Here is a 17,475-nt window from a genome sequence, read left to right as displayed (position 1 = left end):
TTTCTGCAATCAAGTTTGAACCGGTTTACGTTGAGTTTGTATCTGTTGCATGCTCTTGTACTATTGTGGTTGAAGCTGAAGTAGCCATTGACTGGTAGGACATTGTATCATGTCCTCTTTTGCAGTAGTGCTACATTCATGTTATTCAAAGCAATCTCAAAGATGAGTTTCAATGGGCAGAAAGGGGAGATAATAGGAAATTTATACCCATTAACATAAATTAATTTATCCTAAGATCTAACTGCTCGGAGCGGTGAATCTTCTGAATTAATCAACAGTGTAATATATTGCTGGGTTCTGTTTTCCCTCTCTCAGATCCCTGCAGGACGCTCAAATGCAGGACCAAAGAAGTATGCAAAATACTACAGGGTCAAGCAACTTGCATCCACAAGTACAGAGGGACCTGTATGGGCACCACAGCCAAGTATTTCCAGACTTTTGATGGTCTCTTTATGGATTTTAAAGACTCTTGCACATATAGTGTTGCACAGTATTGCGGCAGCGACCCAAAACTTGTCCCTTTCAAGGTTGAAGAGAAGAACAGCAAGATGGACATTCAGGGTGTTTTCAAGCGGCAGCAAATCCATATCGAAGTGTATGGTCATAGTATTACTATTGACAGGGAAGAAGATGCTCGAATAATGGTAGGAACTCCAGCGGATTGGTCTGCTTCTGTTTCATTCCTCATTACTTTTTAAAGTTTATTCTAATACTAGCTCAATACCCGTGCTTCGCTACAAAACTATGTGGCGGGGCTTAGTTTTTGGAGAGGAAAATAAGAGGAAAGATTCTGCCTTTGCCTATCAGCATCCATTGGTATTCATCTAGCTAGTTTCCTCTCAGTGTGTGAGAAAGTTGAGGGCTGTTTGGAAACCAAAAGAGTATTTGCTGTGTGAGGAAGAAGGAGACAGCAAGGAGCCTGGGCATAGCTTAGCTCAACTGTTCTGTACTAAAGCTGGTTGCTGCTGTGAAACTAAAACTGAAACCCCTCTCCTCTGTGTTTTGCATTTGGAAGATATTTTTTTCTTTTCAGGTGAGGAGGGAGAGTAGAACTCCTTAGCACAAAGAGCCTGTTAATAATGACATACAAAATACTAATGCTCTGGTGGTTATTTGGAAAAATCCTTTCTTAGTGAGCACCTGGAAGCCAAGAGGAACATATGTGCCAAATTTCAAGTTTGTGGCCTTTATGGTTCTGGAGATTTTGTGATGATGTGTGAGTGATAGATAGATAGATAGATAGATAGATAGATAGATAGATAGATAGATAGATAAAATGCAAATAGCGACAAAGATAATGAGGGAATAGGGAAAGGTAAAGAAAAGGAGACCAGTACAAAGGAAAAAGGAAAAACAAAACAAAACAGGGACTTCCAATTTTTTTCAGTGCAGTAGCACTATTCCAATATTTCAGGGGTTCCTACAAAGAAGAGGAGGTCAAACTATTTTCCGAAGCACTAAAAGATAAGACAAGAAACAATGGATGGAAACTAACCAAGGAGAGAAGCAACCTAGAATTAAGGAGACATTTCCTAATGGTGAGAGCAATTAACCAATGGAAGCGCTTGCCTTCAGAAGTTGTGAATGCTCCAACGGTGGATGTTTTTAAGAAGAGATTGGACAACCGCTTGTCTGAAATGGTATAGGGTTCCTGTTCGAGCAGAGGGTTGGACTAGAAGGCCTCTAAGGTCCCTTCCAACTCTTATTATTCTATGTTCAATGAATACAAAATACAGTTACAATCTCAACTTTTTGCTTTACGTATTTAGTGAGCACTTAGGCATTTCTGTAATAACAAAATTAATCTTATCATCAAAACCTACAATCAAAGTTTCATTCCCACCCCCCACCCCCCCCCTGTTTTGAGCATAAGGTCCGGAAGCAGCTTCCAAGTGGAAACAGAACTGGACAAACCCATTTTCTTTCATTAAAGCAGTTTTGCCCTCTCTGCCAATCTCATCACTTTTTCCATCCATTGTGGGATGTTTCATTCATCATTCCATGGGGGACAACAATGAAGTGCAGTGAGAATTTTAAAAAAAAAAGTTTGGCATGACACATTCTAAAAATCTTGAAGAATAAAATGCTTTGATTTTATTGTATTTGATAATCTGTGGTTAATTTGAATGAGATTAAAGGGACACCTCCAACCAAATACACAGAGCCTTCAGTTGCCACTATGAAAACGTAGACAAAATCCTTGCTTTTTAAATTAGGAAGCAGAATCCCATCCCCATCTATCATGGGATTTGGTGCTCTTTTTAAAGATGGGAAGCAGTGACATATAGTTGGTCAGAAATAAGAGAATAATAACAGAATAACAGAGTTGGAAGGGGCCTTGGAGGTCTTCTAGTCCAACCCCCCTGCTTAGGCAGGCAACCCTGCACCACTTCAGACAAATGGTTATCCAATCTCTTCTTAAAAACTTCCCATGTTGGACCACCTACAACTTCTGAAGGCAAGTTGTTCCACTGATTAATTGTTCTGTCAGGAAATTTCTCCATAGTTCCAAGTTGCTTCTCTCCTTGATTAGTTTCCATCCTAATCTTCTTCTGACCCTGCCCTCACGTCCTTTGAGAATAGCTTCACTCCTTCTTCTTTGTGTCTCACGCCCTCAAATATTGGAACACCGCTATCGTGTCAAACCTAGTCCTTCTTTTTATGAAACTAGTTATAACCAGGGGTGGGATTCAACCAGTGTTACTACTGGTTTGGTGACTATGTTTTGCATGCACATGCGTAGAAAAACTTTAAGCTGTGCTGCCCGGACAGCTGAAAAGTGCTGTGCGCAGGTGCACAGCATTTGTAAAAGCCACTTTTTTCCTGTTTTTTCAACCTCAGCTGTGCTACGCAAAGCAACTGTGGTTAAAAAAAAGCGGGAAATAAAGGACAGGTAAGAGCCTGGGTGGGCAGGTGGGCCAAACAGAGCAAACACAGAACTGGTTCGGTGTCTGCTGCTCTTCAGAGCTACCAGTTCTATAGAGCTGGCAGGAACCAGTAGCATCCCACCCCTGGATATAATTCCTGCAACAATTCTTGATATGTTTTAGCCTTCTGACACCTAATTATCTTTGTTGCTCTTCTCTGCGCTGTCTAGAGTCTCCACATCGTTTTTATATCACTTTCTTGAGTCTCAACATCTTTTTTATATCTTGGTGACCCAAACTGCAGTAATCCAAGTGTGGTCTTACCAAGGCATTATAAACTGGATTTAACATTTCACGTGATCTTGATTCTTTTTTAAAAAATTGTACATTTTCCTTTATTATACATCACATTTCCAGTTTTGCAATGTCAGTGTACTGGCTATATCAAGTCCTTTTTAGGTATACATCATATTATACATCCTGATTATAACCATCAGTCTCATAGTCACACAGTGTAGTCTCTTTTAAGTACATAGTATTGTACATCATAATTATAACTATTGTTTTCATAGTTGTACCATAACACTTTATACGTTTATAACTCCATACATTTTAATCTATAGTCTCGTACAGTCCGATAGTGATATTGTTTACAATATATATTCTTATGTATATCTATATACCTGTATTTATTTCTGTTTTGTTAATCTTGTTTTGTTATGAAGTTACTAATCTCTGCACCTGTTATTTAACCATTTGTATAATACGTCCCATGTTGAGTAATATCCTGTTTCCTCTTTATCTTTAAGTTCCATCATTAACCTGTCCAGTTTGGCACATTCTAATATTTTTTTTGATTCTATCTGTCTATTAATGCAGCCTAGGACTGTGTTGGCATTTTTGGCGGCTGCAGCACACTACTGGCTCATATTCAGGTGATGTTAGGAAATATTAGTTAGGTCTTGTTTCTTTTCCTTTTCTCTTTCTAGGTCAATGGTCTAGAGGTCAACACCCCTACCACAATGGTAAATGGCAAAGTCAAAATCAGCCAGATCAATGGACGTTTCCTCATTGAAACTGATTTTCAACTTGAAGTAACCTTTGACAACAACTGGGCTATATTGGTGACCCTCCCCAGCAGCTATTATGGAACCACCTGTGGGCTCTGTGGGAACTTCAATGGGGTAACAACGGATGACATGGTTGATCTCAATGGGACACAAGTGTCCTCCATCATGGCCTGGGCCAGTAACTGGAAAGTCGATGACCAAGATTCTTCCTGCTCAGATTCCTGTCAAGGCAACTGCTTGGCTTGTGATGACAGCCAGAAGGAGCTTTATGGAAGTGGGGAATATTGTGGAATTATTAGCTATCTTTCAACTGATCTTCTTTGGGGGTGTCATTCCACTGTGGACCCCGCCAGCTACATCAACGACTGCATCAACCGAATGTGTGTAAACCAAAGGGTTAGGATAGATGTGCTGTGCCAAGTAGTGGAGGCCTATGCCATGGCCTGTGAAGAACGAGGCATCCTTGTTCAGGAATGGAAAAAGGCATCTGGCTGTGATCAAGAGCTAACTGACCACCGCACAGACGAGACAATGGAGGAAGGTATCTGTACACAAGTGAATGTTATGGACAATGGTGGGATTCGATTTTTTTTTACCACCAGTTCTGTGGGTGTGGCTTGGTGGGTGTGGCTTGGTGGGCATAGCAGGGGAAGGATACTATAAAATCCCCATTCCTTTCCCACCCCCACTAACCTGCTTTGCAGCTCCGTTCTCCTGTGCAGGACAACAAAAGAAGACTCAGCCGATCAGCTGGGTCCCAGGAGGCAGAGAATAGATGGGGTTGGCGGGGCCAGTCAGTGGTGGTATTCTGAACTACTGAAAATTTCCACTACTGGTTCTCCAGAACTGGTCAGAACCTGGTGAATGCTACCTCTGGTACCATTTCCATTATATCCAAACTAGTCTCTGAGCCCCTTGCTCCATCCAATATCCAGCTGAAGGCTGTGCTGTCCCTTATCTAACTGTTCCTCTGTCAGTGCCTGTTTGCCCAGGCTGACACGCTCTTTCCCATTGAGGGCCACAGAGGATGGACTTTGTCATACTTGAAATATGGTATTTGCAGTAGACATTTACAGATCCTCATCTTGGGGGAGAGAAAGGAATCAAGTCGAAGATCCCTGTTCCCATTGTCTTGTGAGCTGGGACACTGGGGATTTCTGAGATTGAAAATCGTCCCGAGGATCCAAGCTTGGAGGGGAGAGAATTAGGATCCAAAGGGGCTGAAAGCCTTCTGCAGCCGTCTTTACGACTATGAACTATGGCTTCATCTGGCAAACCGAATGACTCTCTCAGGGGAAAGGAATACAGGTAGTCCTTGACTTACAACCATTTGTAACCCGTGGTGGCACAGTGGTTAGAGTGCAGTAGTACTGCAGGCTACTTCTGCTGCCTGCTAGCTGCCAGCAGTCTGACAGTTCGAATCTCATCAGGCTCAGGGCTGACTCAGCCTTCTATCCTTCCGAAGTGGGAAAAATGAGCACCCAGATTGCAGGGGGGCCATAGGCTGACTCTGTAACCCACTTAGAGAGAGCTGTAAAGCACTGTAAAGTGGTATATAAGCCTAAGTGTGATTGCTAGGGAGGGAGGGAGGGAGGGAGGGAGGGAGGAAGGAAGGAAGGAAGGAAGGAAGGAAGGAAGGAAGGAAGGAAAATGAGGAGAAGGAAGGAAGCTATAGTGCCGTGGTTAGAATGCAGTATTGCAGGCGAATTCTACTGACTGCCAGAAGTTTGATCTTAATGTGTTCAAAATCCTAACAGCACTAGCAGTATTAGATGTTTAAACAATATGAAACAATGAAAATGAAATGTAATAACTATGAGTAATAATATTATGTTTATTTGTACTAAAATGTATGATACCCAGGTATCACACCGTCCACGCATTGAGTTGTATAAGCAATATAAAATAAAAAACTTGACAAAAAAACCCACCAAAGTTACAACAGCACTGAAAAAAGAGACTTATAACCGTTTTTCACACTTATGACCGTTGCAGCATCCTCATGGCCATGTGATCAAAATTTGGATGCTTGGCAACTGGCATATATTCATGACGGTTGCGCTGATCATGTGATCACCATTCGTAACCTTCCCAGCTGGCTTCTGACAAGCTAAGTCAGTGGGGGAAGCCAAATGATCCACTTACCAACTTCAGTGATTCACTTAGCAACCGTGGCAAGAAAGGTTGTAAAATGGGCAAACTCTGCTTAACAACTGCCCTGCTTAGCAACACAAAATTTTAGGCTCATTTGGGGTCATAAGTCAAGGACTACCTGTGTTTTCTTTTTATCCTGGGAGAGTTTGCCAGCTGAATGTAGGCCATATTCATAAAGATGGTTTTAAGGACATGGATGACTTCACTTCTGTTCTCATTCTCTCTTAGGCTTGTCCCTCTCCTTGAAAACAACATTTGCAGTGCTTCTCTGCATCCAGGCTGTTCTGTGGTTTAAATCAGTGGTGGGGTTCAAATTGTTTACTACCGGTTCTGTGGGCGTGGCTTTGTGGGCGTGGTATGGCTTTGTGGGCATGGCTTACTGGGTGTGGCAGGGGAAGGATTACTGTAAAATCTCCATTCTCACGCACTCCTGGGGGAAGGTTACTGCAAAATCCCATTCCCTCCCCACCCCACTAACCTGCTTTGCAGCTCCGTTCTCCTGTGCAGGGCAATCAAAGAAGAACCGGCCAATCAGCTGGGACTTGGGAGGCAGAGAAGAGATGGGGGTGGGGCCAGCCAGAGGTGGTATTTGCCAGTTCTCCAAGCTACTCAAAATTTCTGCCAATGGTTCTCCAGAACTAGTCAGAACCTGCTGAATACCACCTCTGGTTTAAATGTGTGGTTGATTAATCACAACCCAATATTGCGTACTCTCCCAATAGCTCACATCTGCCCTGAGAACAGCCACTACGAAGCCTGTGGAAATGCTTGCCCAGATACCTGCTCTGAGCCATCAGCCTCCTCTTTCTGTACACTGAACTGCGTGCCAAAGTGCCAGTGTACCAGTGGTTACGTGCTCCATGACGGCCAGTGTGTCCCTATTGAAAGCTGTGGCTGCCCCTACAACGGCGTCCAGTACGAACTGGGGGAGGAATTCTGGGAAGATGAGAACTGTCATTCCCGCTGCAAGTGTGATCTCAGGCAGGGGACGGTAAGCTGCTGGAAGGCCAGTTGTAAGGCCAATCAAAAATGTACCACGGTCAACGGCGTGCACCACTGCAAAGGGTCGGCTTACACCACCTGCATTGGAACTGGAGACCCTCACTATACCACCTTCGATGGGCGGAAGTATGACTTCCAGGGTAGCTGCGTTTATCAGATGGTTGGGGTCTGCTCCGAGGATAGCAGGCTCACCCCATTTTCGGTCATTGTTGAAAACAACAATCGAGGCAATAAGGCCGTGTCCTTCACCAAAGTCGTGACTTTGGAAGTCTACAATATGACCCTCAGCCTGAGCCAAGAGCATCCACGCAAAATTCAGGTACAAAAAAAAAAAATACTAAAGGATGAGGAAGCTAAAAGAAAGGGAAGGGTATGCCTTATTAAGGGTAGAGTGTTGTATGAGTCAGCTACGGATGTCTGAGACTGCAACTTCATTGCAGCACCAGGACAGAGTTTAGCTAATATTTAAAATAAAGCCTTCCCTTCCCTCCTTTCCTCTCCTCTCCCTCTCCTCTCCCTCCTTCCTTCCCCTTCCTTCCTTCCTTCCTTCCTTCCTTCCTTCCTTCCTTCCTTCCTTCCTTCCACCTTCCCCTCCCTCCCTCTTTTCCTTCTCTCCTCCTTTCCCCTTCTTTCCTTTCTCCATCCTTCCCTCCCTCTTTTTTTCTCTTCCCTCTCTCCCCCTTTTTTTCTTTCCTTCCTTCCCCCTTCCTCCCCCCTCCCCCCTCTCTTTTTCTTCTTCCCTCCTTCCCTCCTTCCCATTCCTTCCTTCTTTCCTTCCTTCCCTTAGCAGATACTTTCTTCTTTTCAAAATCTTTTGCTTCATTTATTACTTACCGGCTCTTTAATTCATCCTAATCTCCCTGAACTTGTTCTTCACTGTTTTTCACTTTCTTCGTTGAACACCAACCACTATAATATTTCACCTTCGCTATGTGGAGCTACATCTCTCCAATGTCCAGATCAACCAAAATGTCAATTGCAGTTACTTTTTAAAAAAAAAATTCCCGAGAGTTCATTACTTTGGTCCTGAAACTTCCACATAGACTAGCTGGGAACTGCTTCTAACAAAGGGGAAACATTCAGTTCTGGCATCATCACATTATCTTAAGAAATATCATAAGCAGCTCCCTACCTCCACCAAGCCCTACAGCACCCCTAAGTAATTTTATAGTTTAACTGGTAAGAAAAGGGTTACCTAAATTTACTGACAAAATAACTGAAAATTCACTAAAAAAAGACCCTTGTTCTTCCCTGTATCCCAGGTTAATGGAGTCTTGATGGACCTACCCTTCTCCTATGAAAATAAATTGAAGGTCTACAGCAGTGGGGTCCATGGCTTCATCAAGACAGACTTTGATCTGCGCGTCAGCTTTGACTGGTACAGCTATGCCAGGGTCATTGTTCCAAAAACCTACGCCAACAAACTCTGTGGCCTTTGTGGTAATGCCAATCAAGATCCCAGTGATGACCTTGTCACGAAAGATGGAAGGCAAGTCGAGGATGAAGTACAATTTGCAAACAGCTGGAAGGTGAAGGAGGTCCCAGGGTGCTCCACAGGATGTACTACTAACTGTCCAGTCTGTAATGATGAGCAGAAGCAAATCTACGAGAGAGACCAGTTCTGTGGCATCCTGATAAAAAAGAACGGAGCGTTCAGGCAGTGCCACAAAGTGATTGATCCAACGTCCTACTTTGATGATTGTGTCTTTGATACCTGTGTGTACAGTGGCCATCACGACACCCTCTGTGCTGCCATCAATGCCTACGGGATAGCCTGCCAAGCTCTGGGCATCCAAGTTAAGCCATGGAGATCAGCTTCTTTCTGCAGTAAGTGTTGCTTTCAGGCAGTGGGAGTATTCAATTGTTTTTACTACCGGTTCGGTGGGCGTGGCTTGGTGGGTGTGGCGTGGCTTGGTGGGAGTGGCGTGGCTTGGTGGGCGTTGCAGGGGATGATACTGTAAAATCCCCATTTCCACCCCACTCTAGGGAATATATTGCAAAATCCCCATTCTCTTCCCACCCCACTAACCTGCTTTGCAGATCCGTTCTCCTGTGCAGGGCAATCAAAGAAGACCCAGCCAATCAGGTGGGACTCGGGAGGCAGAGAATAGATGGGGGCGGGGCCAATCAGAGGTGGTATTTGCCGGTTCTCCAAACTACTCCAAATTTCTACTTCCGGCTCTCCAGAACCTGTCAGAACTGGCTGAATACCACCTCTGTCAGTTCAGGTATTTTAGCCACAGCCGTGTGTTTTTGCAGAAAAGAACTACTTCTGGCCTTTCTATGATTATTGTATTCCCAAGTTAGAGAATCCTCGTAGGCGTCAACCACATATTAATGAACCTTGCCCAAAAATATGATTTCAGAAAATATTACTATGGTTTTCATAGCCTTGGTAGTGAGCCCATTTTGATAGCAGAGAATATATACAAACATACACACTCTTGTATTGTTATGATTGAAGCTGAAGTATTCATTTGCAGGTAGGACATTGTAATGTATGATTTTATATACTATACTTAGATTGGACCAGAGGCAATACAATACAATACAAGAGCACAAAATAGATACAAACTCAAGGTTAACCACACCAAACTTAATTGCAGGAAATACGACTTCAGCAATAGAGTGGTCAATGTCTGGAATACTCTACCTGACTCTGTGGTTTCTTCCCCAAACCCCCAAAACTTTAACCTTAGACTATCTACTATTGACCTCACCCCCTTCCTAAGAGGCCTGTAGGGGGCGTGCATAAGCTCACCTACATGGCTACTGTCCCTGTCCTATTGTTTCTTTATTTTTTTTTATATGTACCCATTTCATGTATTCATAACTATGTATACACTTATACCTATTATCTTGTAAGCGATTGACAAATCAAATAAATAAATAAACAGCATTAGAGCCAGTCTGGTCAAGTCGTTAGGGCACTGGAGACTGTGAGTTCTAATCTTGTTAGAAGGAAGGTCTATTGTTTTTCTTCCCCGTTTTTTCCTTCCAGGCCTTCCCTGCCCACGTAATTCCCACTATGAACCCTGTGGAAATGGCTGCCCTGCCACTTGTCAGAATCGCTCAGCTCCAGAAACCTGCGAAGCTCCCTGTGTGGAAGGATGTTTTTGTGACTCTGGATTCATTCTGAGTGGAGATCAATGTATTCCCCTTGCGGACTGTGGCTGTACGCACAAGGGCAGATACTACAAGAAGGGAGAGGAGTTTTACCCTACCACCTCTTGCCAGGAGAAGTGCCATTGTACGGACAATGGAGCTATTGAATGCCACCCGTTCTCTTGTGGTGCTTATGAGTTGTGCAGGATGGAACATGGGATCCAAGGTTGTCATCCTCTGGGATATGGAACCACTACTGCTACTGGCGACCCTCATCATATTTCCTTCGATGGACGAAGTTTTGACTTCCATGGCGCTTGCACTTATGTCCTAGCCAAAGTATGTAGCAAGGATCCCCGATTAGTGCAATTCTCAGTGTTGGTGGAGAATGAGAAGCTTGAACGCTCGCGTGCATCTACAAGAAAAGTTATGATCTCAGTGCATGGATATTCCATTGTCCTTGAAAGGGGAATAAAGTGGAAGACCATGGTATGTGCTTAATACATTAGCGTGAGTGAATAACAGATGCTGAAGCTTCTCACAAATGTAAATATTTCACATGTGTGGCCTAGCTTTTTGTTATGCCTGCAACTAAGCATGTGTGACGAGAAGTAATCTAAACCAGGAATGTCCAACCTCGGTTACTTTAAGACTTGTGGACTTCATCTCCCAGAATTCCTCAACTATCCATAGAACTTAAAGTTGCCAAGGATGGACACCTCTCGTCTAAACTATATCCTATGTCTTTATGCAGGTGGATGGAGAGTATTATACATTGCCAATGAGCACCATTGATGGAAAACTTTGGATCACCCAAGAAGGGAACAACATCATTGTCCAGTCACCTTTTATTCTCAGAGTCCTCTATGATGCTTCCTCACATGTCCACGTCTCAGTTTCCAGCACGTATCATGGGCACCTGTGTGGCTTGGGTGGCAACTTCAATGGTGACCAGAATGATGATTTTATGTTGCCTGATGGAAAAATAACTCAAAACATGGATGAATTCGGTGCTTCCTGGAAAGTTCCTGGGAATGGCGGCCAATGCTCTGACGGTTGTGGGGAGAACTGCCCCACCTGCCATGCTGTCCAGACTGCCCCCTACAAAACAGAAAGTTCTTGTGGAATGATCCGATCCAAGACAGGTCCCTTTAAAGACTGTCACCCATTGGTTAGCCCTGTGGACTACTTCAGATTTTGCCTCCATGACATGTGTTTGGCCAATGGAGCAGGAGATACCCTCTGTCAAAGTCTTCAGGCTTACATGGTTGCATGCCAGCTAGTTGGAGCCGATGTTGGACCTTGGAGAACAGCCTCCTTCTGTTGTAAGTTGTAGATAGTTAACGATCACTTCTTTTGGGTTGTTGTTTGCCACTATATTTCTAAGGCGATGTCTTTATGCAAGCTCGTAAAAAGTATCATAAAGAGACGCCAGGAATCACTCTATCTGTTCTGACCAAGGCTTTCCGAGACTGTAATTAACCACACAGTTAAAACAGCTCTTGTTTTATTTCAATGCTGGGAATTAAGTTCATTCCCAGCCGGTAATGAGTCTCAAAACAGTCCCCTGAGATAAGCACCCACCTTTCTTTCTTTTGAATTGTGCCAACAACTAGAGTGCCAAATGAATTATATAAAAAAAAAAACAACCGAAGTACAAAGTCCACACAGAGCTTCAAGGATTAATCCAAACAGAACGAATGACTTTGCTTCCTGCAAAGGTTTCTCTACCTTTGCCTATCCTTTATACCTTAGGGGAGGGGCAATCACCTCCAAACCTTACTCCCGAGTCACCCCTTTTGTCTCAGCTGCTCTTGCCTTCTAGCAGCTCTGTGCACATGTGTACTGGGAATAGACTGCCCTTGCTCCTCTGCCTCACTGCTGCCAGACTGCGGAGGCTCCAAAGGCAGCATCCCACTCCTAGATGGTCCTGGCCCCATCTCTGCATCGGATGCAGGACCTTCGTCCAAGTCCTCTCCAGACTCCCGGACTGGTCCCTGTTCTTCCCCACTGTCCGATTCCGCTGCCGTCTGCACAGGCTGCCGGTGAACCACAACAGTATCTTAGGCCTGTGCAAACCAGGTACAACGAGGTGTTTGCAAATATTGGTAGCTCAGGGATGGAAGGGTGGATTGGATTATGGGAATCCTCCAAGCTCAAATACTGGAATACTGCTGTCATGTCACTCCTAATTTTTCTTTTCTTCAGACTAGCCAAACCTAAATCCTGCAGCTGTCTCTTCATATGTTTTAGTTTCCAGGCCTTTGATCATCTTAGTTTCTCTTTTCTGAACTTTTTCCAAAGCCTCAATATCTTTTTTGTAGCATCGTGATCAAAATTGGTTGCAGTGTTCCAGGTGTATTCCAACTTCAGTTCCTTTGAAGTTCTTGGTGGAGAAGCACAATGCCTTAAAGAAAATTCAGAAAGTCCATTTGCCTTTAAAATAAAAGCACCTTTGGGACAACCGTGAACTGGATGAGTGAGAACAACACTGAAGTACCATCTAAATAAATCTGTGCATCTTGCTCTTTTCAGCTCTTTCCTGCCCAGCTCACAGTCATTATGAGTTGTGTACTCGATCCTGCGACTTCACATGTACTACCTTATCAGCTCCAACCCACTGCACAGGAGAATGTTTTGAAGGCTGCCAGTGTGACAGCGGCTACGCCTTTGATGGGGAGGAATGTGTGTCTATGGATAAGTGCGGATGTGCTTATGAAGGGCGTTACATCAAGGTAGGCGGGGTTCATGAAATAAGTTCTTTGTGACTCAACCAGGAAGCTTTGTTTGTGACAGAACCTGGGAAAAAAATTGCTCCAAGCTTATTTGTTGCTGCCATGGTTCAGAAATTGTAAATGTGTTGATTTGTCACGCTGACAATATTTGTGCAATTACAGCTAGTCCTTGCTTAGTGACCATTCAAAGTCACAATGGACACCCCCAGAGCTACTTATGAGCAGTAGTGGGATTCAAATATTGTTTACCACCGGTTCTGTGGGCATGGCTTGGTGGGCGTGGCAGGTGAAGGATACTGTAAAATCCCCATTCCCTCTCCAGCTCACTAACCTGCTTTCCAGCTCCATTCTCCTGTGCATGGCAACAAAAGGAGACCCAGCCAATCAGCTGGGACTTGGGAGGCAGAAAATAGATGGGGGCGGGGTCAATCAGAGGTGGTATTTGCCGGTTCTCTGAACTACTCAAAATTTCCACTACCCATTCTCCAGAACTGGTCGGAACCTGCTGAATACCAACTCTGCTAATGACCCATTTTTGAAGTTCCAGTGGTCAGCCACTCCTATGGTTACGTGATTGAATTTTGGGTGCTTAGCCAACTGACTTGCATTTATGGCTGTTTGCAATACCCCACAATCACATGACCACCATTTTAGATTTTTTTTTTTTTTGCCAATTTTCAGCATTTACTTCCGGATTCCAGCAAAAAATGCCCATTGGAGGAAAACGGACTCATTCACTTAATGGACATGATATTTGCTTAGCGACCACCACAAAGAAAAAATAATAAAATCAGGCGTGATCACAGGGTGACCTGCTTAATAACTTCCATGACTTTCGACTGTAATTCTGGGCTCAGTTACAGGTAGTCCTCAACTTACCACAGTTTGTATAGTGACTGTTCAAAGCAGAGGTGGCATTCAGCAGGTTCTGACTAGTTCTGGAGAACAGATAGCGGAAATTTTGAGTAGTTCAGAGAACTGGCAAATCCCACCTCTGACTGGCCCCTCCCCCATCTCTTCTCTGCCTCCCATTGAGTCCCAGCTGATCGGCTGGGTCTCCTTTGGTTGCCCTGCACAGGAAAATGGAGCTGGAAAGCAGGTTAGTGGGGTGGGGAGGGAATGGAGATTTTGCTATAACCTTCCCCCTGGAGTGTGGTGGGAATGGAGATTTTACAATATCCTTCCCCTGCCACGCCCACCAAGCCACGCCCACAGAACCGGTAGTAAAAATTTTGTAATCCCACCACTGCCACACATTCATTTGCTACTGTTGTTCATTTTAGGGATTTTCTGGCTTGGTTGCAGCATCCACTGCTTTCCACACACTCGCTCAGTAGTTCACACAGTGAGGCTCTCAATGCTCGATGCAATGAAGAATCTTTGCTTTCAAGCCAGCTTGCCATCTAGCGCCTGCTACTGCCATACACTATTAGTCTTTTGATTAAATTGGGGTTTTGCGTGCCCTGATATATTCATTGAAATATAATCCTGAAGCTAAAAGTGCTCAGCTTCTTTTACACTCGTTCACAACCATTTTATCTCTAATTTATATTTAGATGAGGGCTTTTTTTTTTCCCTTCTTGCATTCTTGCAGCCAGGGATTATATGTTAAAACAATACCTAATCAATCTGAATTGACCACTTGAAGAGAATGCTGCAATGGACTGGAGATTTTATGCCTCCCAACACCTCCTGTTCTAGGGATAGGACAATATTGCTAAATGTAATATTGTCCAAGGTATTGAAATAATCTTCTCTTCCCCCACCCCAAAAACCCGCAGCTTGTATTCATTTAGATTTCTTAAGTTCATCCCAAGTTTCTGCTTTTTAATTTTTTTTCTCCGTCCTTCTAACAGCCACGTGATATGTTTTAGAAATGATTTTTCCCTCTTATATACCTATCCATTTATCAGTTATCATGCTTTGCCCTAATTGCACAGCAACTGTTTCAAATTCTGCACCGGTATGCAAAAATTTATGAAAATGTGATGCTAAATTAGATAATTTTCTCATCCTAGCTAATGGCATTTAAAGTAGGTGTAGCAGCAGCTACTGGTTAGCAAAGATTATCGATTGTGTTACCCACCATGCTTTCAAAATCAGGGATAATAAACCTTTTTTTCAGAAGAGAAAGGCTTACATTAGATTTTATAACATGTTAATAGAGTCATAATAGAAATGTAATGTTATAAGGAGCCCTTGGCTTAACGACCATACGTTTGGTGACTGAAATCACAGCACTGAAAAAGACCATTTTTCATTCTTACAACTGTTACAGCATCCCATGGTCACATGATCAGAATACAGAGCCTTGGTAGCTGGCATGTATTTATAGGGTCATGTGAACACTTTTTGTGGATTTCTGACAAGCAAAGTCAATGGGGCAGCCAGATTTGTCCAATAATTATTAACTTAATCACTGCAGTGATTCACTTCAAAACTGTGGCATGAAAGGTCAAAAAAAAAATAGGCCAAATGAGCTATGGTGGTGCAGTGGCCAGAGTGCAGTATTGCAGGCTACTTCTGTAGACTGGTGGCTGCCTGCAGTGTGGCAGTTCAAATCTCACCAGGCTCAAGGTTGACTCAGCCTTCCTTCCATCCTTCTGAGGTGCATAAAATGAGGACCCAAAATTGTTGAGGGCAATATGCTGACTTGTAAGCTGCTTAGAGAGGGCTGTAAAGCACTATAAAGTGGTATATAAGTCTAAGTGCTATTGCTATTGCTATTAGTCCCATTTTGTAAAGAAGCCTGTTTTTTTATAATATTGCCATTTGTTTGGTTTTGTTTATTCTGGTGCATGCATGATTTCCTTGGTAGATATAAAGTAATTTTTAACAAAAGGTGTGTGTGTGTGTGTGTGTGTGTGTGTGTGTGTGTAATTGCTCTCCAGGCAGGGGAGTCTCTCTTATCCAAAGACTGTTCCGAGAAGAGCACTTGCCATCCATCTAACAAGCTCATCCATGTCAAGAACCGCTGTGCTGCAGGAGAGACATGTATGCTCACAGCCAAAGGTTACAGCTGCGTAAGGCAGGAAGGCCACTGCACTCTCAACCCAGACGCATGGTTCAGCTCCTTTGATGGAGTCGAAGGGAAGCTTATCACCAGTGGGGTTTACAAGCTGGCATCCTATTGCGATGAGGACTCACCCTCCTGGTTTAAACTGGTGGTGGATATCAATGATTGCAACGATCATATGATGCCTGCGACTACCGCCATCTACGTCTTCTTCCGGGAAGCATTCATCACGGTGACTAACTTCAAGGAGACTTGGGTAAGCTGTTGCTCACCATGGGTCATGTAATCTCCACGTGCATCTTTCCCAGCTGGTTTTCAATAAGCAAAATCAATGGGGGTCGAGCTAGTTTGGCTTAATGGCTTCATGATTCACTTAAGAACAGCAGTGATTTGCTGGAAAACCACTGCCAAAATGGTGGTAAAATTGGGTGCAACACCCAACAACCACCTTGCTTAGCAACTGAGTTCTGGTCTCAACTGTGACCTTAAGTTAAGGACCAGGGATGGTATTCAGCCCTTTTGGAATGATTCTTATGTACTGGTAGTGGAAATTTTGACTAGTTTGGAGAACTGGCAAATACCACTTCTGGTTGGCCCTGCCCACCCGCCTCCGCCTTTACCTCTCCTATATTCCCTTGTTGTTTTAGCTCAGCTGATTCGTGTGGCAGAGCAGAATGGTATGCCTCAGCTGAGCTAAAATACAGCTCAGCTTACCAGTGTTGATAGAGGTCAGTCCTTGAGCCCTAGGCTCATGCGCAAAGCGTGCGTGCATAGAACTGCGCATAGAAACAGTAGGAAACCATTTTGAATTGAATCCCAGTGGTGGGGTTCCAATTTTTTTTACTACCAATTCTGTGGGCATGGCTTGGTGGGCATGGCAGGGGAAGGATACTGTAAAGACTCCAGTCAGAGGTGGGTATTTGCCAGTTCTCCAAACTACTCAACATTTCTGCTATCGGTTCTCCAGAACTGGTCAGAACGTGCTGAGTACCACCTCTGCCACCACTGTTGAGGACTACTGTAGTTAAGTCCATGATAAACCCACAACAGCAGAGTCTGGAGCCCAAGAATCCTCACGTTCTATGTCTCCATTGCTTTCCTTTCAGGTCAATGGACTCTTGGTCCAGCTGCCCCATAACATCTCTTCAGCCATCTCTATCACTGAATCTCAAGACAACATTGTCATCAATCAAAACTCCCAACTACAAGTTCTCTACAATCCCAATGGCAAAGTAACTGTGAAGGTCACCAGCAACATGGCTGGGAAGTTATGTGCCCCTTGTGGGAACTTTAACGATGATGCTTCCGATGACTTAAAGCTACCTAATGATCAGATGGCAGATAACATCTCTGAGGTTGTCGATGCTTGGAAGGCCAGGGATTTCTTAGGATGGTAAGAAATGCTATTTGCAGCTTGTGACATTTTAAAAATATCCAGGCTTTGTTGAAGAAATACTGTATATCGTGAGGGTAGCTCTGGACTTATGACCATAATTGTGCCCACAATTACGGTCATAAGTTATGCC

General features: G+C 43.8%; 1 protein-coding gene across 1 annotated transcript in view; it reads left to right on the top strand.

Annotated features, from left to right (window-relative positions):
• Positions 1–17,475, top strand: part of LOC113437411 (IgGFc-binding protein-like) — a 35,334-nt gene that overhangs the window by 14,791 nt on the left and 3,068 nt on the right. Inside the window, exons 7-15 of the mRNA XM_026702384.2 lie at positions 316–644; positions 3,857–4,478; positions 6,814–7,412; positions 8,356–8,920; positions 10,095–10,687; positions 10,953–11,523; positions 12,734–12,933; positions 15,825–16,205; positions 17,056–17,342. Of these exons, the coding sequence (XP_026558169.2) occupies positions 316–644; positions 3,857–4,478; positions 6,814–7,412; positions 8,356–8,920; positions 10,095–10,687; positions 10,953–11,523; positions 12,734–12,933; positions 15,825–16,205; positions 17,056–17,342 (4,147 nt within the window). The remainder of the gene's footprint in view (positions 1–315; positions 645–3,856; positions 4,479–6,813; positions 7,413–8,355; positions 8,921–10,094; positions 10,688–10,952; positions 11,524–12,733; positions 12,934–15,824; positions 16,206–17,055; positions 17,343–17,475) is intronic.

Source organism: Pseudonaja textilis, chromosome 10, assembly GCF_049901715.1.
Source record: "Pseudonaja textilis isolate UNSWEBS1 chromosome 10, rPseTex1.2, whole genome shotgun sequence".
NCBI lineage: Eukaryota > Metazoa > Chordata > Lepidosauria > Squamata > Elapidae > Pseudonaja > Pseudonaja textilis.
This window is presented reverse-complemented; position numbering and strand designations above follow the sequence as displayed.